We start from the raw sequence: 25,829 nt of genomic DNA, 5'->3' as shown, positions 1-25,829 counted from the left end.
CTCTTAATTGGTAGCCTCAATGCTATGAATAAATACATGGATGTAGAGCTTGAGTGTGCGATCTGTAAATTGAGGAAATACTCGAAAGTTGTATCGCAACTGATTGAAGATTGTGATTTGATTGTTTCGTGTGTGTTCACTTGTTACCAGTAATCTTCTTCAACTGATTCAATAATCTATATATAGACTTCGATCTCAAAGGTCGTATTGAATGCATTAAATGAAAAATACCCATTTTATCATCGTCTAGTTACTTTTATCTTACAATAATACGAGGTATTCAAACTGTTTTGTTTTGATTCATCTGTTTTGCTTCGATACGACCTGTCTGTCAGTCTGCTGATACTTCAACTGATGACATGGTCAACTTATTAGAAGTCAGCTGATCAGCCGATCAATTCAGCTGGACATTATCAGTTCTAACTGATGTCCTATCAGTTACGAATTCTTCAGTTGATAAGGTTTTTGCAGTTCAGCTCAAACGAAGTCTTCAGTTACGATAACTTGATTGTTCGATCAGTTAGAATATTCAGTTCTTTTGTGGATTATTTTATCAAACTCTGAAACTTATAATATTCCAACAATTAATAAAAGTTTGAAAGTTTTTTTTCCCAATTCTATTCACCACTCAAAAAATATATGTGAATTTAAAACTTAAAACACTCTTATAAGGTATTTTTTGGCCATATAATTTAATAATTGATCTTATCACAATGTTAATCACCCGAAAAAATTTCATAAATTATATTTTTATCATGATTAAGATATTGAAATTGAATTTAATCAAATAAAAATTTAAATATACCAGATAAGTTAATATATTTTCTAATTTAAACATTTCAAACATGTAATGTATGAAATTTTGCAAAAAAATTATCAATATAAAAACAATAGGCATGATTTTTTTTTTAAAAAAAACTTAATATTCTCCACCCAACTTAAATATGGCATTATCCTTAATGTCAAAACAAATATAAATAGAGACTTCATGATGAAAGTGATATCACATAAAATTTTATTGAAGATAAGGAACATAAACACAAGCTAATTCACGACTTCATCAATGATCCATCTTTATTTTCTCACTAATAGATTGCGTCCAATTGATTTTTTTTATCATCGGATCAGGCATATGAACAAAAGTTTGCAAAATATCGATTAACTGGTCAGCAGTCGAAGAAGATATAAAAATCAGTCATGGATTTTCCGAAATGAAATTATGCTCCACAGCTTTATCAAGAAATATCAACAAACTATTATAATAATTATTGATATTAAACAAGCCCACAAGTTTATTCTGGATATTAATTTGTGCTCAAGAAACAGTGTGAAAAGATTCTTCTAAAGTACTGAAACCACCTGGTAATGCAATAAAAGCATCAAAATTCTCAATAATTTTGATGATTATGTCATGCATAGATGAAACTCTCAATTTTTCCTCAATCGTGTCACATGTGATATTACTTCTCCCATATATTAAGTGGATTTTTCTCTCAACTAATACTTTACCAAGATTATTTGCTTATTCTAGAACACTTCATTTTTCCCAAGCTAGACACACAAAATACACAAATATTTTTCAATGTTTTTGCAGAGGATATAGCCATGTTTTTACTTTCTTTTCTGCCAGCAAAAAATGGAGAGAAAGATAAGATATTTTATAGGAGTAATAAGATGTGATCATAACAAAATTATGGGTCTCAGCTGATAGTAGAATAAATAGAAAAAAAATAATAGAATAAATAGTAAAAAAAATAATGACACACACATGAATCTATACATACAGTGATGTGATTGTGGCTCACAATTTTTCTCTGATTTTACGTCCGAAACCCTTTGTTTTTTAGCATGTGTTTTTTCTTAATCAAGACATATATCGAATGAATAATAATTGTTGAACTTCTCATCTTGATCGGACATTGACTTCAATTACAAGTCGTGACCTTGACTTCAATTACAAGATGAATATCTTCTGGAATTCTTTTTTGCATAAGCCTTCTCAATCTTTCACAATTACCTTCATAAATTTTTTTCAGAACATGTATAGAAACATAGGGAAAATATTTACAATTTTTGAGAGACTTTCATCTATTTTGAAAAAACAATAAGTGTTTTTTATTTTTTATTTTTGTATCAGCTATTATGGTTAACTGATTACCGTTATCAAACACATAACTGAGAAAAAAATAAGTAAAAACACAAAATAAAAATAAAAACAAAATTAAAATTAAAATCAATGATAAAAAAAATAAATTTTTCTGGAAATATCCCATTTTCTAGAAAAAATTTATGTCTTTGTTCATTTACTTTAAATACATCACAATTTTTTGGATTTTCAATGTCCAAAGATCCACAGGGATACACATGTTTTACAACATATGGTCATGCCCACTTCGATTGTAATTTTCCGTGAAAAATGTGAAGTCGAGAATTATAAAGAAAATTTTTTGACTAATCTCAAATGATTTTATAATGATTGTTCTATCACGAAATGATTTTATTTTTGCTTTATAAATCTTTGAATTCTCAGACGCGTAATTTCTTAGTTCATCATGTTCACTAAGTTGCAATTTTCAAAATTTGTTGGCATCATCCATACTTGAATTCAAAGTTTTGATTGCCCAATAAGCTTTATATTCCAATTTCACGGACAGATGAAAATGTTTTCCATAAATCAACATATAGAGAGACATATTCAATGATGTTTTAAAAGTTATTCGATATGCCCAAAGTGCATCATTAAGTCGTATATACTAATCTTTTTTATTTGAGTTAACAATTTTTTTCAAAATTTTTTTTAATCTCTCAGTTGGCTAGTTCAACCTGGAGGTCCTGGGTTCAAATGTTAGGGAAGACGAAAGAAATCACTTTCCAGGGGTGAGATATTCTATGAGTGACGGTGCATGGACATGAGTTATGGCTTATGCTGGCCATCCTAACGACCCATGACTAGTAGTGGTGCATGGGTATGGGCTAAGGCTCATGTTGGCTCAGCCTCATGATCGTTACACATTGAATGCATTTAATGACTAATATTCGTTGAATCGTCGTTTAGTACAAGTAGATGACTTTATCTGACAGTAGTACAAAGTATCAGACTGTTCTGCTCTGTCTCATCTGTTCTGCTTTGGTACGAATTGTCGGTCTGTCGGCTGATACTACAACTGATGACATGACTAACTGATCAGGAGTCAACTGGTCGACAGATCAGTTCTGCTGGTCAACATTAATTCTAACTGATGTCATTTCACTTTTGGATATTTCAGTTGATAAAAGGTTTTTTCAGTTCAGTTATGTGAAGTCTTCAGTTCTAATTACCAACTCGTTTACTGAACTTTATATCATCAGTTTTAAATCTTCTTTCAGTTACGATATCTTGATTGCGTCCGATCAGTTTGGTTCTTCAGTTCTCTTGCAGATTTAATTGTCAAACTCTGAAACTTATAATATTCCAACAATTTCCCCCTTTTAAGTATTTGACAAAACATAAATATCTTGGACTGATGAACTGATTATTATGATAAACCGAAATGACGAAATTAATTGTAGATAAAATAATGTACATATTCATACATAATCAGGAATAGTTTTTCATTGAATTTAAAAGAGGTATTCGTACATACATTTCAAACTGAAAAAAAAAATGTCCAGATGTCCAACATACTAACAACTTACTTAGACTTAGATCATTTCTTTGACTTCTCAACTGGTCCTTTATCATTTGGTTTGTCTGGTTTACTTCTCTTCTTGCCACTTGTGCCTGATGCTACAGTCTGTTGTTCTTATTCCCTTTTTTGTCAACACCCACTCCTCTGGAGAAAAGAAGGAGTGATAAACTGACCTGGGCAGATACCTCAACCAGTTGATCTTGTACGATGTCAATCTTCTTAGATAGGCTTGTATGGACAAAATAAATCCGGTTGCTGAGTAGTTCCTGGGAGGAAAGTAGTGTAGAAATTGTAACTGATTCTCTTTTCATCTTTTGTACTGTATCAAAAAGATCAGATACATACTTTGTCAGCTGCTTCAGTTCTTTCATGGTATGATCTTTTAAAGTGTCCAGACTCAAAGAATGCAACAACTGAGTAGATTTGAATTGAGAGATATTTGACCCAAGATCTGTGAGAGGTGATAAAATACTATTCAACATCACATCAGCTGCAAGTGGAAGTTTTGGGGAGAATTCTTCAGCGGGAGCTTTTTCTTTCCCTTTTCCCTTTTGAGTATATTCCACTACCACAAGCTATTATGGGGCAGCATCTTGGTCTATATCTTCTGCCAGTTCTACCACTGTTTCTTCTTGAACTAATTGGTTGGGAGGCTGATCCTAATGATCAGCTGCAGAGTTAAATGCCTCTGCAGTCTTCTTGGAGGTCAATTTTTGAGCAGATTCAGACATGAAGAAAGTCTCAGGAAGCATTAGATGAGATGATGGCAGTTCTGGTGCAGTTGATGTTCCTGGACTGTTGGAGTGACATTTCAGTTGGTAACTGAACTATTTCAGCTTGGAATTCTGCTTCTGTTGTTGAGACCATTTCTACGTCTTCAAGCGATGCAACAACGTCGTCAGCAGCTGTATCATCTTTGTATTCCATTTGAATATCCTCAGCAACTGATTGCAACAGTTCGTTTTCATTTTCTAGGGTCAGTTTTTCTTCAGTGTAGGTAGACGGTTGTGCCGCTGGTTCAGAGATAGGTTGGATAATTATTGTTGTGGATTAGGATAGTTGATCTACGGAGGATAGTGGAGGAGGGACCATTGGAACCAGTTTGGCAGGTTGTACCATAGCTGACTCCGTTTCAGCTGGAGCTGTGAACTGCTCCTCTGCCACTTCAGTTGGAGGGAACTCCTTAGCTTTTGTCGGACTACTGGTGTCCACTAGAACATGTAACTGCTATCCCATCCCCCAATTTTTAACCTTCATTTGGAGAGAGATGATATTAGAGTCCAGTTGTTGAAAGACTACTCGATCAGCGTATACAGTCAGACCAGCTGGATCATAGTTCATCTTCAATTCAGTTGTCACCTCAGTCAGCCTCTTGATTCTCATTAGGTCAAAGAAGTATGTCCTTTCCATTGCTTGGGCGACTGAGGTTGCTTTCATCAATCTGACTCCAGTGATATGAACTTCTTCAGAACTACCTTCTTCTTCAGTTTCTTTGCAAGTGTGACAGTACTAAATTGCACCCATTCGTCATAATGCTCTATTTTCAGCTCTGCGTGCTCATTGATTGCGTCCATAATGAGATCAATTTGGGTCTGAATAGCATTGTTGGGTCACGGTTATTCAGTCAGCTTTGCCTTTTCCTTTGGATCGGTTAAAGCATGAGGCAGATCTAATCCTGACCCAGTTGTGTCCACCACCTCTCTGATGAGCACTCCTTTTGGGCGTGCCTACAGTAGGATTGTGGGGTGGACAATTGTGGTGAAAGGAGCTAGAATTCCAGTCAGCTTCAGTTTCTCACCGAATTCAGTTATGATTGTGGAGGGGTAGTCAGCTGTAGTTTTTGTCTTCAGTTTGGCTGCGGATAGAACTGACTGAATCGGAACAGCATGAAGAGGTTCCTCAGCTCCATAGGGCAGTAGTCTGAGCTCAGGAAGAGAACCTGGAGTAGCAGCCGGCTTAGTCTTCTGAGACCTCGGCTTCTTCAACAGTTGAGGAGAGGGAGTCTTCTCCGAATCACTGGTGAAGAAGACCAGTTTCCTCTTGGACTTTGGGGCAGCAACTATTTTTTCCTTGAAAGCTTTATTCGATTTAACAGCCCCTTCTTCAACTCCATTCTTTTTGATTGAGTGTTTTGAACAGTGTATACTTTGAACTTGGTGGTTGAAGAAGATGAATCCAGAGGAACCCCTGTATCCTCAATCAGTTTTCTCAGTTGAGGAGCAAACCCCATTGATTGCTTGGTAGTCTGAAACATGCTCTTCAAAATGGTGAACATGATCGATGACCAGTTGACTTTGATTCCTTTCATAATGTCGGCCAGCAGCTGAAACTTTTCCAGTCTTAAGGCGGCGAAGGAACCGGACTTGGCTAAGATGCCCTTAGCAGCAATATCTTCTAGCAGCTAATATTCTGGCTTCAATTCTTGCTTGGCATCAGACACTTTGATTGGCTGCCCACTGACAGAATGAAGTAGTTGCATCTCTTCAATATCAGCAATAGCTACTTCAGATAAGCTTGAAATTCCGTCATCTGGTAGTTGAAAGAGGTTGCTGAAATAATCTTCGTCAATAATCATCAAGTGATTATTGAGTGTGCTTCAATCTTCTCAAAAACGTTCCGAACTGATTCTTTAGAGCCTGAGAGAATCGATTCAAAATCGATTGCCACAGTGTTCAACAAGAAAGCTGGGGTTTGTGATGCCATTTGGATCTTGAATTTGCTCTTTAAAGAGATAAAAGAGAGAACATGTGATTTTCTCTGAAGAATTTGAGACTTAAAGAATTTGGAGAGTGTGAGAACAAATCTGAGAAAAGGCGGTTACTAAATATGTCTCGTGACTTTTCAAATTTCGGACACATGGCAGTCCGTTATAAGTTTGACCATAATAATAGGTCATTCAACAGTTGCCATTTATTTTTAGAAACTGAATTTGAGCAGTTACACAAAAACGGAATTTAAATGTTTGAAATTCAAAAGTTTGAATTAATTTAAATTAACAGCCACAATTAGTCATGTTTTTTTTATTATGGAACTTAACTAAATTAAAATTAATGAACTTATATGATAAGATTAGTTGATTGAATTGCTGACTGATCAGTTTGTAACTGATTCAGTTCAGTTCATAAATAACTGACATTTGTCTTATCAGTAGACTTATTGAAATTTTACATTCCCCCTAAATTAATCAACAAGATAAATCAATAAGCCCTAAAATATTTCTTAACTAAGAAAATGTAGTCTCGGGTAGTAGTTTAGTGAAGATATCTTCTGCTTATTGTTCAGTTGAGATATATTCCAGCTTGATGTCTTTCTTGAGAGTATATCTCTGATGAAGTGATGTTTGACATCAATGTGCTTGATTCTGAAATGAAGAACTGGATTATATGTAATCACAATGTAGCTGGGTATTGTCAAAGAAGATTGATGGCTTTTCAGCTATCACTCCATAATATTTCAGTTGTTGCTGAATCCAAAGACACTTGAGCACATCAACTTCCAGCAGCTAAATATTCATCTTCAGTTGTGAAAGTAGCAATGTATGTTTGCTTCTTGCTAAACCATGAGATCAATCTGTCTCCTAGAAACTGACATGATCAACTTGTACTTTTGCGATCAAGCTTACATTCCACGTAATCTGCATCTGAATATCCTACTAAATTGAAGGATGAATCCTTAGCATACCATAAGCTCATATTTTGTGTGCCTTTTAGATATTTCAATATGTGTTTAGCAGCTAAGAAATGCGATTGTTTAAGATTAACTTGAAATCTAGCACATAAACAGACAACAAACATAATATCAGGACGGCTAGTAGTTAGGTATAATAAATAACCTATTAGAGTTTTTTAGAGTGCCATCTCAATTGATATTCTCCTTCATCTTTATCTAATTTTATTGATAAACTCATGGGAGTGGATGCAGTTGAACATGTTCTCATGCCAAATTTCTTTAGCAGTTCCTTTGTATATTTGGTCTGACTGATATAAATAACAGCTTAACTTCTCTGATAACACTTGATAGGATCGGTTAATGCAGTTAGAGTGTTAAGAAGGGGGGTTGAATAAACACTCTGGTTTTTCGCAATTTTTTGAGTGTGAATCAATCTTTTAATTGGACTGATCATGAAATCTTGTTTGTCAATATAAATCAGTCAACTAATGATATTGTGAAATTAGAGTGAAATATCGATTGAATATTGAGGGCGAGGTACTGTAAAAACTAAATAGATAACAAAATAGAACACACGATATTTATGGATGTTCGGAATCTTCAAATGCTCCCACGTCACCCTTTCTATCTCAATGATAAGTTTTTTACTAAAAGACTTTAATATATTACAACAGATTGTAATAATCCACTCCAGTTGGACTTATACACTTCCAAACTGAAACTCTCAGTTTTTCAATATCTTATAGAAAATAACTGAATCGCTCTTAAGGAGTAGTCTGAATGCTACAAATAACAATGAAATAATAGCTTAAGTCTATTTGTAAACTGAGAAATTCTCGAAGAATGTATCACAACTGATTAATGATTGTAAATAGTTTGTCCAGTATATTTCACCAACCTTCTTCAACTGAATCGATCAACTATATATAGGCTTTGATCCAAACGGTCACATTGAATGCATTTAATGACTAATATCCGTTGAATCGTCGTTTAGTCCAAGTAGATGACTTTATCTAGTAGTACGAATTATCAGACTGTTCTGCTCTGTTTCATCTGTTCTACTTTGGTACAAACTGTCAGTCTGTCGGCTGAAAATACAACTGATGACGTGGCTAACTGATCAGGAGTCAACTGGTCGACAATAGTTCTAACTGATGTCATTTCAGTTTTGGATACTTCAGTTGATAAATGGTTTTTTCAGTGCAGTTACACGAAGTCTTCAGTTTTAATTACCAATTCGTTTACCGAATTTTATGTCATCGGTTTTAAATATTCTTTCAGTTACGATCTCTTGATTACGTTCGATCAGTTTGGTTTTTCAGTTTTCTGACGGATTTAATTGTCAAACTCTGAAACTTATAATATTTCAAAATGTACCATATATTCTAAACAGGTTCTTAGTCGAATCAACCGCCTAAAATAAGGATAAAGGTCGTTTGAGCTTGAGACTAGAATCTGTGATGTAAACATCATGTTTCATTGCTAAGGGCATGGAGATGTTCATTAATACATATGAGTGATCATTTAATGATTCACTGAACAATTCACCTCATACTGTCCAAGTGGTTCTCACTTATCGAGTGAAATAGTCTGCGGTTATGGTTGTATACCATTAGTCCTTTGACCCGAGACAATGCAGAGGCTCTACGTACTAGAATGTATTTTGATCTGTTTTCCAACTCCATTGAGAGTTATGATGTGGCGAGGTTGGGTGCAATTTTCGAAATATATAGGAGCAAATGTATTGTTGTCTGGGATTCACCGTTTGTCTACGGGTAAAGATATCCTGTGTGATCTAATAAGTTAATAGTACAATGGGTCTCTGGACATAGTAAGAAATGAGGTCCAGGGAAAGGTGTTTTCCTAGTTACACATACTATGTCGTTATTATTACTCAAAGATACATTATCTCGTTATCGAATTCATATGCAATTCTCGATATACCAATGGTTGAAGAATCGATCAGGATATATGAGTTGAAAGAACCATACAGTATGCTAAATATAACTTAAGGTTCTTGCAGACACTATCAGGAATACCTAGGTTATCATGGGACGATGCTAGTAGACGCTCTTACCATAATCCAATGGATGCAATCAGAAATAAGTTATGACAATTTTTATCAAGGTATTGCTGAAAAGAATATGGCTAATTAGGATAAATCCGAATAATAATAAATGTTATTCTGAATCATATAGAGATGTAAACCCATAGCTAGCTGTATACCTAAACCACACACAAATATTGGATTATGTGTTCCCGTTGAGAAGGTCAAAGTTCAAGGAGTTGAATTTGACGATTGTAGTTTGATGGAGATCAAACAGAAAGCTTATGCGGGAGTTTATAAGTTGGTTCCATAAGATGGAAGAAATGGAAGTTAGCTTAACTGCTAAATGAGGAAGGAGAGAGAAACGGTCTGTTTTAGTGAAGTAGTTCACAAAACTGGTAATTGTCAAATATGGACAGTGAAAATTTTGATATTCGAAATTTTCAATTTTCATTATATGAATAAGATTTGTATCCTTGGTACATCGACGATGTCGGGTCGTCGATCGGGGTTATAATGACTTCACAATTATTTATTTAGTAATTTAGAATTTACTAATTAAATAATAGTACTAGTAGTGACTACTAATATGTACAAAATTCTCATAAAATATTTTAAAAAGATTTAGAATTAATTAATTAATAAGTTAATTTATAAAATTAAATAATAGTTATTTAATTTTAATTAATGTGTCTTTGCATATATTATTTGTACATGTGTAGATGTTCTAATATATGTACGCATATATTTTATATGAAGATATAAAGATGTGTATGTAAAATAAATATATCATACATCATCAAAATTTGATTAAAACATGATAGAATAATAATGAGTTGAGAATTTTATTTAATGAAAATAAGAAATCCTGGTGGGGGTATGATTAAAAATTCTGATGGGAGATAAACTCCTGATGTGATTAGTAATCAACCACTATAAATATTTCATTGAGAGTCATATGAAATAAGATTGATTTCGCACACAAAATTTTGATCCCTTACTTTCCACATACAATTTTCGATCATCACTAAGTTTCGGAAGAAAAATTTCACGGCCACTTCCACGGTAATTTGCGGCGATGATCTCTCAACGTAAACATTGTTTAGGATCTCTAATGTGATCTAAACAAGGAATTTAGTCTCCGACCATGAACTTGATTAGGCGATCAAAAGAAGGGAGCTCCGTTCGAAGTGATATAAACACACATGTATATAATCTAAACACCTTATGAATGTTTAATTCATACGACACTCAAGGTGCACTTTGAACGTCGAAACAAAATTTTTAAAATTTCTGTTGCGCTTTAGGTGCAAGAAATTGTGTCTCAACATCGCCTCCCTCTGGCAATTGAATCTCAATGTCTAATTTATTTTTTTTAATGAAAATTAGAAAAACAACGTTGCCTTCAATCGTGCACCTAAGTCGGAGATTGAAGAACGGAGGACGATCTAGTTGATTATTCACAGGGACTTATAAGAAGAATATTTCAACTTAAACATCGGAATAGTTGGAGCCAAGTGTTTGACACTAAAAGTAGAATAATTCTAGTGTTGCCGAAAAAATTTTGATTGTCAAAGTAAATTTTATTTGAAATTTTTTTAGAAGTTATGCGACGTCCTGGTGTGAAAAAGCGGTACATTATAGATGAAATGATGCAAGAATAATTTCACGAAAATTAGTGAGCAGTTGGTTTCGTTGTTCTTTGTAGCATGAATCCTGAGCCACACATAAAGATGAGGCGGTGAAACCTCGGCCAACTGTCTTTTTCTGAACACCCAAATTCACAACTTCGGACATAATTTCCGTTCCAGTCATGGCTGCTCCAACTGCAACTCCACCAGCTTCCTATTCTCTTTTACTAAGGACCCAAAGCAGCACTGCACGATCACTCGGGCCCAGGCCAAGAAAAACCAGCCCCTGTAGCCGAAGCCTGGTCCGGGCCGTGCAAGATTCGGGTGAAAGAAAGAGGGCGCCTCCTGGTGTCGACACTAGGATTCATTGGGACAATGAGGAGGAAGGATGGATTGGTGAAAGCACGTCGGGATCCACCAAGGAGCAGAAGAAAGAGGAAGATGATCCTCTGGGCAAAAAGTTCTCTGATTTGCTAAACAGTTCATCTGATTCTTATTACCAGTATGCAGTCTATTCTTAATCTTCATCATTTAAGTTTAATGGCTAACAGTTGTTTTGTTTTCTTGGATTTGAAGTTGCTATAGAACTTCCAATCAGAAAGAATATTACCTCATTGAATTTTCAGATTCCTCCTTGAACCCGCCAAAAGAATTGATAATATCTTTGAATGGTACCAATCAGGTTCTTGGGAGTTCCTGCAAATGCTGATTTGGAAGAAATTAAAGCAGCCTACCGGAGACTATCGAAGGAATACCATCCGGACACGACTATACTGCCTCTAAGAGCAGCATCGGAGAAATTCATGAAATTGAGAGAAGTTTATAATGTCTTGAGTGATGGCGAGAAGCGCAAGTTTTACGACTGGACTCTGGCTCAGGAGGCAGCTAGCAGGGAAGCTGAGAAAATGAGGATGAAGTTCAAAGATCCATATATTCAAGATTTGGAAAATTGGGAATCAATTCCAGATATGGTTGATCGACTCGGAGGGAGGAACATGGAGCTCAATGATCAGGCGAAGCAAGCTCTTACTTTCGATATTTTGGTCATTATATTTGCCATATGTTGTATAATATATGTTGCATTCTTCAAAGAACCTTACTAGTGATAAACAAAGTGGTAGACATGGAGAAGCATGTAAATAAGATCAGCCAAAGAAAAAACATAATGCTGTTTGTTGTACATTTGAATAGAACACAAAAATTCTCAACAAGATATCATCAATCTGAAAATCACACAAAAACACATCAGCAATCCTTTACACTCTTTTATTTACATGTAAAGAACATGTTCAAGACATGGAATGACGTCTTTTCTTCTGAAAAAGAAAACGACTTTCAGAACTAGGCTTGCCCCCTCCTATATAGGCTTATCTTTAATCCAGAAAAACGAATGGAGCTTGCTTAGCTTCTTAGTAAATGACTTGCGTAACTTGTTGACGGGGTGTGCTTTCACGAGCTCTTTTTCCATTGTGACGTGATCCTTTTCAAGATCGGTTAGCCTCATTCTCATGCTTGCAACTTCAAGCTTAAGTTCATGGTTTTCCCTCCTGACTGAAGCATAGTTATCTTTAGGTGAGATGCATCCGCTTCCTGCGCCACTACCAGAACGCTGGGTAAATTGTTGTCCGTCATTGATCAAAAGAAAAATTGGTTGTGCCCCGCAACTCCATTCATGGCGTTCCTTAATCTGATTTGTTCAAAATGTAGCACTTGAATTGCCATCTGCACTGGTAACCGTTCATTTTGAGCTGCATGGCTGCAGGCTTCCTGAGAGAGTTTTTGGCAGTCTATTGTTTTGCAAAGCCTATATCTTTCCGAGTCCTTTATATTTGAATGAACCTGTTAATTCATCAAGAAAATGAGGAACATTAAAAACTTGATGTTTACACAGAATATAGTTAAGTTTTTTGAAGGTTGTAACTGGTTTACCTTATGAAAGATGTCCACAGCTCGGTATAATCCGTCTAATACCATGCGAGCAAGGTCTGGAAGTAATTCTGCAAGTGCTATGAATTTTGATGGAGTTAAATTTGAATATAGTGCAACTTCTGCAAGAATTATCCAGCAGTTTTGACACTTTAATGATAGAGCTTTGTTTTGGAGATCCCGTGCTGTCAAATCCATAGACCATCTCACTTTCATCCCGTAATTGGTTATGATCATCATCATCATCAAGATTCAAGAAAATTGAGAAAATCCTCAGGACTGAATCAACATCGTACAAGGGGCCATGGTTGATTCCATGCGAACTAGCAGGAATCAGAATGTCTTCAAGAATTGCTTGGTCCAATTGCAGACCAATCCGCCGCTCAAGATCAGTTCTGCATGATGTGGAAGCTGATGATGCTATTGCGGATTTCAACAAAATTGAAAGAAACATAAATGGAACTGTGCTCTTTCTTGATTGGGATGGTAGTAAACCGGCAGCCATTTCAATGGTGACTCGTTGCTTCTTCTGTAAATCAAGATCTGAGATACTCCCTTTAACTAACTGAGTATCTCTCGCCACAAGGCCATGAAGAGAGTTCTGGGCATAATTTATCAAAATTCGGCACACGAAATCTTGTTTCAAGCCCTTAGTTTTGACAGCTGACAGAACCCTTTTGAAAAAATCGAGGCTCAACATTAAGAGTGACTTTCCCCACCAATCTGCAGGATTTTCTGCACTGGGTTTTGATGGTATGCTATGATCCAGCTTAGACAAGCCTGAAGTTAGCTGCTCCTTGCATGCATTATTCCCAATCAAATTTATCAATCTACTGACAAGATTAATCTCCTTAGACGTCGGTAACAGGTTTTCGCAATTACGAAGCACGGATATTGAGTTTAGTATACCTGGGAGGACAGTATCCTTAAGATATACTTCAGTCTTGGATTCAAGATTCTTCTCAGAAAATTCTTCTACCGTTCCAAACTTAGAGCCCCTTCAGTGGCTAAGAGATAGACATATAATTGCTTTTTATACCGTTTTTGCCAATACTGGAAGATCTGTCAAATACTTCTCCAACTCCTCAAGGGCTTTTTTGCATTCCTCATCCCATTCAAATTTCTTAGCTCTTCGGAGAACCTCGAAGAAGGGCATACTGCAACGTGCTGCTCTTGATATAAATCGTGATAAAGCGGAAATCCTTTCGGTGAGCTTTTTGGATTTTATGGAGATTCCCATGAGGTGACATAGACTGAATGGCTTTGAATTTCTTATATTTGTCCTCAATTCCTCTTTATGTTACCATGTAGCCTAGAAAATTTCCGCTCTTGGGCCCAAAAACGCATTTATGAGGATTCAGCTTCGAAACATAGGAACTTAGTGTGGCGAAGGTTTCTAGGAGTTTGGCAATAAGGTGAGCTGGGTCTTGGATTTCACCAAAATATCATCCACGTAGACCTCTACATTTCGACGAACTTGAGCTGAGAAAACCTTGTCTATTTGATACGCAGCTCTTGTGTTTTTCAGTCTAAACGACATTATTACATAATATAACATCCCTTCAAAGGTGACAAAGTTTACTTTATTTTGTTCTCCTTCAACTAGTAGGATCTGATGATATCTCCAATAGACGTCCATCAAACATAGATATTGATGATCTGTAGTTGAGTCAACCAGTTGACCAATCTGTGGAAAAAGATAACAATATTTTGGGCATGTCTTTGAGGCCTTGAAAAGCACGAAATGTGACGATCTTTGAGGTCATGTTTTAAGCTTATAAGGTTTGATACGAGCTTAAAATCATAATTTTATTGATTAAATTATCTATAAAGATAATAAATTCAAGACTAAACAATTGCAGGCAATAATAGTGAGAAATTAGTTTTTCTTTCCCCTTTTGAATCGAAGGAATTTTTCGGTAAAAGCAAGTAAAGAAAAAGAATTTTTAATTGAGTTTTATTTGGAGTTTCTATTTGAGATTTTTTTTTAAAATAATATATTTTTAAAACTTATGATTAAACTATTGCAGAATTGGGAGATTTGTAAAATATTACAACCCAGAATTTGAACCCCCGGATTCAGAGTTTTTATATATATAAAAAAAATTTGTGTGTCACGGATTCATTTGTCCCGGATTCAGAATCTGGGACAGTCTGTCACGGATTCATTGAATCCGGGACCTCCCAAGCCTCTTTTCCTCCCTATAAATTGCACCGAGTATTTGATATTGTTTCATCGATCTTCGGCGCAAATATTATTTCATAAAAATTCTTCGGCGCAAATATTTTTTCATCAAAATCCTTCGGCGCAAATGTTCGACATTCTCCTACGCAAATTTTTGTTTTTTTCGCTCCGTAGTTTTTTTGGTAGTTATATCTTTTAGAATCCGTTACTCTCTTCCTTTTATAAATTGCGTCGATCGTATGATTATTAGAATTTCTAATTTGATTTAAGGAAATTCTGTCGAATATCAGAATTTTAAAGATTTGCGTCGAGTCTCAGTAACGAACAATAATAAATATAATAAACAAAAATAATATCGTTATCTCTTAATATTTTGAAAAAATGTCGAAAACTTACGTTAATGAATAAATGGAAAATTCTGAAGATCGGTGCCGGAAAGAAACGTGCTCGGAGATCGAAAGAAAGACGCTCCTAAGGAAAAAGGAAGAAATGCTCGATCGGTGATTGAAAATGAGGAAGTGCGCACCTCATTTAAAGAAGGGGAATTCTGAATCCGTGGCAGGAGGTCACGGATTCAATGAATCCGTAGCATCCTATTTTACTTTTTTCTTATTTTTTATTTTAAAAATTTATGAATCCGTTGCAGTGTTACACGGATTATACTATTTTTATAAAAGTTTCTTATTTGCAATATTTTTATAATGATTCTATTAATTTATAATATTTTTTAAAAAAAAAACACAACAAAACATAAAAAATGACTAAACAAAAGCTCACTTTCGTATTGCCAGATGAAAGTACAACCTCTAAAGCTTCTTGTACAGGAACGTGTCACAATCTTTCCCGCCGCCGGATCGCGGCGTTAGCTTCAGACACCTAGGCAAACCATATCCATTTGACCATTACTAGTAGCAGCTGCAGTATTTTCGTTCTCGTGAAGCGATGTCGGATCATAAAGCAACCATAATTGATGGCAAAGCGATAGCCCAGACAATCCGATCTGAAATCGCCGCCGAAGTCCGCCGTCTCTACCAAACCTATGGCAAGGTAGTGTTGAATCTAGTCGTAAATCATTTTCCATTCTGTGCTAATGTATCGCAGTTGCAGGAACGGGGAATTTGTAAATCTATTTAGTAATTAATCATTGCTGGGCTTTTAACTGCTCGTCTATGTTCTTGCAACAATGGTGTGGAAAATTAAATTGACAAGAATTGGATAGTTTCTTTTTGTAGTTTGTGATCTTTGATGGTTTCAGGTGCCCGGATTAGCGGTTGTTATTGTTGGGCAGAGGAAAGATTCACAGAGCTATGTGAATATGAAAAGGAAGACATGTGCTGAAATTGGAATCCGGTCCATCGATCTGGATCTGCCGGAGGACGTACCTGAGTCCGAATTAATCAGCAAAGTCCATGAATTGAATGCGAATCCTGATGTTCATGGTTGGTTAGTTCTCTGAGCTAGTGTAGGCGCAGGCATACATATTTTTGTTCTCTAATTTTTTTCGTCACATAATTGTTTGTTTGGACTTTGAATCACTCTTTATCTGCTTTGGTTGGTTGATCTAGTTTTTTGTGAACTTCGAAGTATTAAAATGGAAATTCAACTTTTAGATTTTCAACCGTTTTTGTGTGATTCTGAAATCTGCGGGGCCAATTTTTTAAATTACAATAGCATATGAATTAATGATATATATAAGACATAAATGCTCCCTTAATTTAGTTTTTTTTTAAGAATCTCTTACTTTAGTACTGATTTGGTGACCTTTTGTGCATCTTATTGTCACTTAATGGTTGTGATGTAATTTTCATGGGATCTTATTGTGACATGTCTGTGAATTATTATTTCTAAAGCTATGAAATTTCTTGATGTACTCTCGAAACAAGAGCAAAATTATTTAAGGATGGCTTTTGTTGTTGATTGTTGCAGGCATATTGGTACAGCTTCCTTTACCCAAACATATTAATGAAGAAAAAATTTTGATCGAAATATCCCTTGAGAAGGACGTTGATGGATTTCATCCTTTGAATATTGGCAAGTTAGCTATGAAAGGCAGAGATCCGTTGTTTGTTCCTTGCACTCCAAAGGTAGTATAATCGATGCATTCATATGGCATCACACGGACACCCACATTCGGAGTAATTCTGCATGATGCATGATGCATGATGCTATTACAAGATAACTCTTGACGTTTTACCAGAGTTTTGTTCCTGAGTGAACAGGGTTGCTTGGAGCTCCTAGCACGGAGTGGCGTTTCCGTCAAAGGAAAAAAGGCTGTAGTCGTGGGTCGAAGTAACATAGTTGGCTTACCAGTTTCTATGCTTCTCCTAAAGGAAGATGCCACTGTTACCATAGTTCACTCCCGTACCAAGGAACCAGAAAGTATAATTCGTGAAGCTGACATAATCATTGCTGCAGCAGGACAAGCTGAAATGGTAACAAAGCGCATCATGATTGCCTTTTCACTGTTGCTCCCATTTATGTGCTTGCAACTGATCTTTCAATGTTACTAGCTTTTGCAATTCTCTCTTACACATCAAAGTATGCAATTTTCAGATCAAGGGCAGCTGGATCAAACCTGGTGCTGCAGTTATTGATGTTGGAACGAATGCTGTAGATGACCTAAGTAAAAAGTCTGGTTATAGGCTCGTGGGAGATGTGGACTTTCACGAAGCATGTAAAGTAGCTGGATGCATTACGCCAGTTCCGGGCGGCGTTGGACCCATGACTGTTGCAATGTTACTGAAGAATACCTTGGACGGAGCCAAGCGAGTGATCGAGCGTTGATTTTTCTCAGCATTATTCATCCAAACCTTTCGCACTGCTTCACACCTTTTAGCAGAAAGTTGTTTCCAGTTTAAGTCATCTTTCTCGTTCAGGAGCAATAATATATTCGTTGTAACATTTGAAAAATCTTGTCATGTAACTTACCAATAAATGCATTATTTGAGTATTGTTTGCACAATATTTCAGTGATGCAAGCATTTCAGGTTGCTTCAAACACCAATTTTTAACGAAAATAATGAAATATCTAACTTCTAAAATTCAAACGAGAATTGATTCTTAACTTAAATAATTCGTTCTAATCTTGTAAGCAAATATAACGTCATAAACGAAGAAAACCAAAGAAAACTACTAGAAATTGAGAGATAACTCCTCACATGATTTATATTTTCAATAAAAGTTGGAATCTATAAAATATTAACATATAACAAAAGAATGTTACTGAAATCTGAAAGAAAATGACTTGAATCATTGAAATCTAGAATGAAAACACTTTATTAAGGATATGAAAATTGTGCAGAGGGTTTGCTAGAATTTGTGTCATTCTTTTTTCTCTGACCTATGCCCTTTTTTTCTTCGAAACACTGGGCGGTTTTCCCACTCTCTTCATGACTCACAATCTTTTCCTTTCCTCTATTCTCCACGATCTCCTCCTACTTGTACACTTCTTGTACAAATTGAAAGTAATTTTGAATTAATGAGCTTTTTTTTTTTTTTTTTTTAATCTGATTTGCTTCTTTTATTCATCTTCGTGGGTTTGATTAAGTTTGGGCTTATCCAACTTTGGACTTAATTAAAATATAGCCACAACGCCAATGTGATATGCACACACCAGACTATTATGGACCTTATCGATCATTCCTCTACACCATCAATCAGCTACAGCCTGGTAAATCAATCCACATCAATACTTCTTCATGCTAGTCAATACTTTCCTTTGACATCAATGGCTACCTTATTCACCACCTTTTCCAATACCGGCTACTGTTGAAGCCAATTGTGCGACTGTTTCCACTTATGTCTGTGAGTAATCTTGCGACCTTTTTACTCAACCTTGCGTTTTAACGGTGTTTGTCAATTTTACCAACTGAAATCCACAAACATTTTCTAGCTCCAACCCCAAATAGTTTCGATCATGAAGCTTCCTCACGCTACCATAGCGCATCTGTTGAAAAATTTCCGAGTGACAACAACTTCACCAAGGGCTTGTTGGTATTTTTTTTTGAGCGATTTCAAACAAGTTCGAAACCTAGGTGTGAAACAAGATTTTGGAAGAGAAAGCTTGTTGGCTTCTTTTTTCGGATACATTTCCAAGCGTGAGATACCTTTTTGATATTTTAAAAGGATGGTGTAGACCATGCTTGGGGCACTGGGACAAGATCTCCCAAAAAGAAGTGTACCATTTCAGTCTATTTTGGCAACTTTAATAAAATATTCGCCCTCCAGCGGATCCCCAACTTTTGGGAATTCTTATATGTTATGCTATTATTTTCTTTTGCTTGTATTATTTTCTGTTGATGCCCCATCCATTTCTATCATCGTTCGTACCGGTGCTCCTAATGTTACAACATCCATTCTTGTCTTTGTCTTGACTACTCTCTTGGATAAGTCCCCTGCAATAACTATATCAAGTATATCCTTGGCACATTTGGCTTTGCTTACTGTGTGTAAGTCCATGTATGTGGATGTTGTCAGCCATGGTTAGCCTTTTAGAATTTGTTCTTAACATTTGTTTGACGGGGGAGTTTTATGTACTATTGTATTTGTTGCAGTATACCCAATCCTGACAACCCACTAACTGGGCCAAAATCATCAAAGAAATCTTCCACTACCAAAGACAAGCATAAGCTTCCTTCAAATTTTTTCTTACTTAATGCTCCTGTTTATTGGCATTTTTAATCATGCATGTTTCTTGTAAGTTTTGCTGACGACAGGTGACACTGGACTGAGAGGTCGCCATTGGTTGGCCTCAACTTCTTGGCATCTTGTAACATGGGTAAATCTAAACTCATACGTGACCTTACGTGTTGCATTCACTCAAAACAACTTTCTCATCCATAGCACTTATGCATTGCAGTTGGACCCCTTCTTTGCATACATGTTTATGCATTATACTTCAGTCGGACCCCTTCCCCGCATACACATCTATGCATTTTACTTTAGTCAGACCTCTTTCCTGCATACACGTTTACTTACTGTTCTTGCATGAGGTGGCTCCTCTTCACATTTGGTGACTGTTGGTTTGACATTGTGGTTGTTAGATGTTGGATGGGGGAAAGATGGGTTTGTATGTGATGTTGGGTATTGGTTGCCAGAAAGGAGTTTATTATTGGTTCTTATACCATGATCTAATTAAGTCCACTCATTTCACTCATTTCCAATAAAACCATAGGTTGGCTTAAAAATTCCCTACTCGTGAGTATTTCCTCAATCTATCCCTTCATGAAAGCAAAACACAACCAATCTGATAAAAGTAGTCTACTGACCAACTTCATTTAATCCTTTCCATCCTCGAATAACAAAAACAAATATGTACAAAAGTGGCCTTAAGGCCGTCCCAACTTCAAGTAAAGTCTTCAAACTGAACATGAAATATATACAAAAGTGGCTAGAAAGTTTACTTTTATAGCAAAAAAAAACTTTCATATTCTTTTATGGTTCGCCTAGTGCACTCATTTTTCTCTGGTTTCTTCTTCTTTGTTATGTAGCTCGACAAGCCTGACTCCGCTCGTTGTCTTTATCTGTCACATTTTTTAGGTAGCCTGGAGGGTCGCCTCAGGGATTATCAATGCACAAACAAGCAAACAATTTACACAAGTAGCTATGTAGCCTACTTTATCAATAATTTTTACCAACTCAAAAAGCATGTTCCACATCTCGATGGTGCGGAAGTACATATCGAATCTTTCGCAGGTGCTGAACTATGAACCTTTGCAGCTGACGTCGAACCTATCTTTTGAGGAAAGACCTACTTAGATATTGGATAGGCAGGAGACGAGGCTCCGGAACAAGGTGATCCAGATGGTTAAGGTCAAGTGGCTGAACCATTCTGAGGAGGATGCTACTTGGGAAATCGAGACCGAGACCGAGACCGAGATGAGGAGTCGCTACCCGGAGTTATTCGGTACGTTTTAAATTTCGAGGACAAAATTCTTTATAAGGAGGGAGGAATTGTAAGGTATAGGAAATTCGAACTATGTGACCTGACTGCGTGCAATCTAGGGTTTTGCTAAAATATGTGTTTAATTATTTTATTGGATGATTATTGCATGGACATGTGTTTCATTTCATGGTTCATTAGTAGAGACCGGTGATAATTAAGGAAAAAATGTTGTTAAATAATTATTTTTAATTATTTAATATAAGGTGTAATTAAGTGAAATTTTCAAAATTGGGCCTTGGAGGAGTATTTTTACTCGCCGAGTCATATTTTAAACCGATACGCAAATTTTGGCAAGTCAGAGGACTTTTTGAGGGTTCGGGCAATATTTTCAAAACGTATCTAAACAAAATATTTTGCGAGGGCGTTTTGGGCTTAATGTTGAGCCTACTTTAAGTGGTTTTGGGCCTAAACTCCTACACTTCCTAATTATTATTTTTTTATTAATGGCCAATATACTCTAATTACCCTATTTAATCAACCATCCAAAAACCCTAAACCTAACCTAGCACACTCGACCTCCCCCTCCCCTTTCAGCAGCAGCCTCCCTTGATTTTTCCAGCAAATATTTTCCTTAGTTTCTCAAGCTTCTTTCAAAGGACTCCTTCTTCGTTTCTCCGCTTGACGTTCTACGAGATTGTGTCGAGGTTTTCGAGCGTAATTACGCAAAGGCACACCTATATCTCGTTTGTTAACGTCATTCACATCAATATAAGTTGTTTGTATGTTTTTGCATGTGAAGCATTCAATCTATCATGTGGCGTAAGTTTTACGCGAATTTTTTCATGAAATATGCAATGTTCTTTGCATGTAACTCACGTTTTGTTATTCTTGTGTAAGGGGCTGCCGATTTGAGATACTAGGGGGCTGAACATGTTGAGAGATAAGGTGTCAAGGTGTTGGAGTCTCGGGTTGGCCACGTTTTGGTGAGGGCCGATTGCTTTCTTGGTTGAGTGTCTCGGTTGGGACTAGATCGAGAGTTAGGTGTGAGCCACGGTGCAAGGGCTGTTCCAATCCTTGGACCAAACCCTGGTGGGTCTTATTCGTGGCTTAAGTTAGCTTGAACGCTGCTGGTCGTGGTCGAAGGGCCGATCGAGAGTGTTAATTGGAAGGGTGCATGACTATGGGTGTTTTCGGGTGATTCGTGCATGGTGAATCGAGGGGTGAGTGTGCATGGGGCTGAGGGCAGTGGCTAGGTCGGTCCAAGAGGGTCCAGAGGTGGGCTAAGAAGGTTGGTTCGAGCCTGGTCTGGGCTAGTTGAACATGGGGTAGAGGTTGGCTTCGAAGTGTTTCGGATATGTTTCTTCGCAGGCTTAGCGCCGCGGCGCTGCCCTTTAGGTGTCGCAGCACCTGATCTTCGAGGCTGGTAGCGCTGCAGCGACTGTGTCGGGCGCCTAGGCGCTAACCAAGCGCCGCAGCGCTACAGTGTCAGCGCCTAGGTGCTAACCCAGTGTGGATGGGGTAGTGGTTTTAGCGCTTATGACTCGTTTGGACTCGATTTTATGTCTGGGAAATAGTTGTAATTATGTTTCGAGGTGTTCTAATAACTTGGTTGGCTTCGGGTCGAAATTTTGAGGTCCAGGGGTAAAATGGTCAATTAGGGTTTCCAATGGCAAAATGGCCATTTTGCACCCGAGTCGAATTAGCATTTCTGGCAGCGCCCTGGTCACAAATTGACATGTTTTAAATCCATACGTTATCACGAACATGATTTTTTATGAAAATATGAAAAAATATGTTGCATGCTTGATTTTAAGGAAATTTACGTATATGCATGATTTTATAAGTGATGAATACGATGATATGTTTTGAAGGATGAGAGTTGGTTGTGACTAATACGAACATGAACACGAACATGTGAGGCCAAGGCTTAGTGGATGGGTAAAATTGTCGCTGATATCCCCGTCGTCGGGTACCACGGTTATACGTAGATGGATCCATCAACTAGAGCTGATACAAAAATCACAACTAATTATCTGAATTCAAATAAAGAAAATGAACACGTATATGTTGATATGATGAGACATGTTTTGGACACGTTATGCTTTGACACGATATGTTTAAGTTAATGCTTTTAAGATTATGAAGTTTATTTTAAGTACAATACTTTTCACTGTTGCATGTTATGTATATGTACTTGTTATAACGATTCAGGTGTGTTGAGTTTTTAGACTCACTAGATGTGAATGATGCAGGTGAGCATATTGACGAGAAGACTGGAGGTGCTGAAGACTGAATAGGCAGAGTTGGATGTGCGCACGCTAACCCAAGGATCATATTTTCCGCACATTATGTTTTTGAGTTAGGATTGAACATGGATATTTTCATACACTTTCGTTCTTACATGTCGATGATTTGTCAGGATTTTTGCATGCTTCACATTTGACTTAATTTATACAACAGTATAGGTTTGACGATTTCTCTCATTTTAGCTGCAGTATTTTTACAGTAATTGATTACTTTTATTTTAAAATGTAGGATTGATAGCTGTTATTGCATGCATGCATTTAAATGCATTTTTCGAGATTTAGTTTTTTTAAAAAAAATTCTAGTAGTATTTTAAGTTGTAGACGTTTCATCTCGAATCCAGCAATGCGTAAGTAGCTACATCTAAAATGAATATCTTTTATGCGACAAACACACCAACAAATCCAGTCGTGTCGAACTTAGAGAATTTCTATCATTAAATACCCAAAATTTCTATAAAGTTAACACCTTGACCCTAATATTTCTCGAAAAATGCACATTTTGCCCAAATAATTTTTTGAAAATTGCATTTTCAACCCCTTAAAGTTTCGAAATTCCTCAATTTGGTCCTAAATTTTTCGAAAATTTGCATTCTTGCCCCATAAAATTTCGAATCCATTCAAATTAGGCCCTGAACTTTTAGTTTTCACAATTTCAGTCCGTAGACTGCTCAAAAATTTTGGTGAAGCCCTTGAGTTCTCGGCTTAGTGCAATTTAGCCCTTAAATTCTCGATTTTTGCACTTTGGTCCCTAAGTTTTCGATGTTTGCCATAACTATCCCAAAATTCTCAATTTTTCCATTTCCAAGCCTTAAAATTCTTATTTTGGTTCCATTCATTCCTTTGCATGATTAAGGCTTATATTTTATGCTAAATTTCTATAATTCTCAATGTTGACCTTTAAATCCAACTATAGTAGAGCATACAGCCTATTTTCCTCTAAGTTCTCCATTATCCCAATCAATTTACATAACAAATTTAACATTTCATGCAATAAAAGCAATATAAAAATGCTAAACAACTAGGTTACCAGTGATTAATGTCGTGCCTGGATCTTTCTCGGCTTCTTCAACATGCATCACATAAGCTCTGCCAACGGTTGGTCCCATATTTTTTGGGCAATCAGCTGATTTTTTTCCTTCTTCATTGCATATGAAGCACTTGTATGTTCTCCACATGCACTTGCCAAAGTGTAAGCGATTGCATTCCTTGCACAATGGTCAATCTTCAGATTTTGGTGCTCTAGGCTGTGGTGGCTTTGGTTGCCCTGGTTTCTTCCATTGTCCTTGGGGCTTTTGCTGTCCTTGAGCTTTAGGAGGTCCCCTAATTGTCTCTTGACTTGCTGAGAGTTCTGCTAGTGCTGCTGCCTATTGCGTTGCATCTCAAAATCAATATCTTTCAGGGGTTGCTCAGCTTGGAATGCACAAGCAGTGGCAGCTACATAATCCGTCGGTCGCATCAACATCACATCACGACGTATAGTAGGTCGAAGACCATCCATGAAGTGCCTCAGTTCACAGCATCGTCCCTAGCAATAAGGGGCACAAAGTGACAATCCCTATCAAATTTCCTAACGAACTCAGCCACAGTCCTATCTCCCAGACGGAGAGTCATAAACTCCTTCTTCAAGCACCCTCGAACGTCAATAGTAAAATACTTCTCGTAGAAGATGTTCTGGAATTGCACCCAAGTGAGGGTGGCAAGATTAATTCCATCACTACAAGAAAAATGATTTTCCGCAGTACGTCATCAACAGCGTGCATTAAAAGCACGCTGCGAATATTACTTTTAACGGCGTGCATCCATATGTTCGCTGTTAATATTATTGCACTTGACAGTATTAACAGCGTGCATTAAAAGCACGCTGCGGATAGTAATATCCGCAGCGTGCAGTTATATGCGAGCTGTTAATAACTTATGCAATTTTCGCAGCGCACAATAAAGGCACGCTGTTAATAATATTATTAACGGCGTGCATGTTTATGTGCGCTGTTAATAGTAAATCATTTTTTTTAAAAAAAATAAATTTTTTTTAACGGCGTGCATATATAAGCACGCCGTGGAAAATGGGTGCGCCATCATTTAGCGACGGTTTATTTAACCGTCGCCGATTTAAATTTAGCGACGGTTGTTCTTAACCCGTCGCTATTGGCGACGGTTTTAAATAAACCGTCGCAAATTTAAAACTAGCAACGGTTTAAAATAACCGTCGCGAAATTTAGCGACAATTAAGCATTAATCGTCGCTATATTTAGCGACGGTTTTCTTATACCCGTCGCAAGGTTTTACATCGGCGACGGTTTAATATAAACCGTCGCTAGTAGCGACGGTTTAAATACAAACGTCGCTAATAGTCTATAAATATCCGCATTTCCTTCCCATTTCTTCACAACACTCAGAATTTTTCTCACGATTTTAAGATTTTAGTTTCGATTTATTGTACTTTTTTGTTTCGATTTTTACTTACTTTGTAAATATTATTAAAAATCACGAGTATTGTTATTAGATTGTAAGTT

General features: G+C 36.7%; 2 protein-coding genes, 1 long non-coding RNA gene and 1 pseudogene across 3 annotated transcripts; 3 read left to right on the top strand and 1 right to left on the bottom strand.

The window, feature by feature from the left end:
* Positions 1 to 11,062: 11,062 nt before the first annotated feature.
* On the top strand, positions 11,063 to 12,228 carry LOC140956577 (NAD(P)H-quinone oxidoreductase subunit T, chloroplastic). Its single transcript, XM_073413375.1, has 2 exons — positions 11,063 to 11,517; positions 11,698 to 12,228. The coding sequence occupies exons 1-2, from the start codon at positions 11,198 to 11,200 to the stop codon at positions 12,116 to 12,118; spliced, it is 741 nt and encodes a 246-aa protein (XP_073269476.1). The 5' UTR covers positions 11,063 to 11,197; the 3' UTR covers positions 12,119 to 12,228.
* LOC140958041 (BTB/POZ domain-containing protein At1g03010-like) lies at positions 12,206 to 14,181 on the bottom strand (annotated as a pseudogene).
* A 1,710-nt stretch (positions 14,182 to 15,891) lies between these two features.
* LOC140956458 (bifunctional protein FolD 2) lies at positions 15,892 to 18,086 on the top strand. The gene is made up of 5 exons (XM_073413186.1): positions 15,892 to 16,173; positions 16,382 to 16,565; positions 17,053 to 17,210; positions 17,346 to 17,558; positions 17,680 to 18,086. The coding sequence occupies exons 1-5, from the start codon at positions 16,069 to 16,071 to the stop codon at positions 17,908 to 17,910; spliced, it is 891 nt and encodes a 296-aa protein (XP_073269287.1). The 5' UTR covers positions 15,892 to 16,068; the 3' UTR covers positions 17,911 to 18,086.
* Positions 18,087 to 18,757: 671 nt separating this feature from the next.
* Positions 18,758 to 23,444, top strand: LOC140957927 (uncharacterized). Its single transcript, XR_012171718.1, has 5 exons — positions 18,758 to 18,930; positions 19,680 to 19,903; positions 20,665 to 20,724; positions 20,845 to 21,031; positions 23,263 to 23,444. It is a non-coding gene; the product is annotated as an uncharacterized lncRNA (long non-coding RNA).
* The last annotated feature ends 2,385 nt before the right edge of the window (positions 23,445 to 25,829 follow it).

Source organism: Primulina huaijiensis, chromosome 14 (assembly GCF_012295235.1).
Source record: "Primulina huaijiensis isolate GDHJ02 chromosome 14, ASM1229523v2, whole genome shotgun sequence".
In the NCBI taxonomy this organism is placed as follows: domain Eukaryota; kingdom Viridiplantae; phylum Streptophyta; class Magnoliopsida; order Lamiales; family Gesneriaceae; genus Primulina; species Primulina huaijiensis.
Note: the sequence above shows the minus strand (reverse complement) of the source record. Positions and strands in the feature narration are given on the sequence as shown.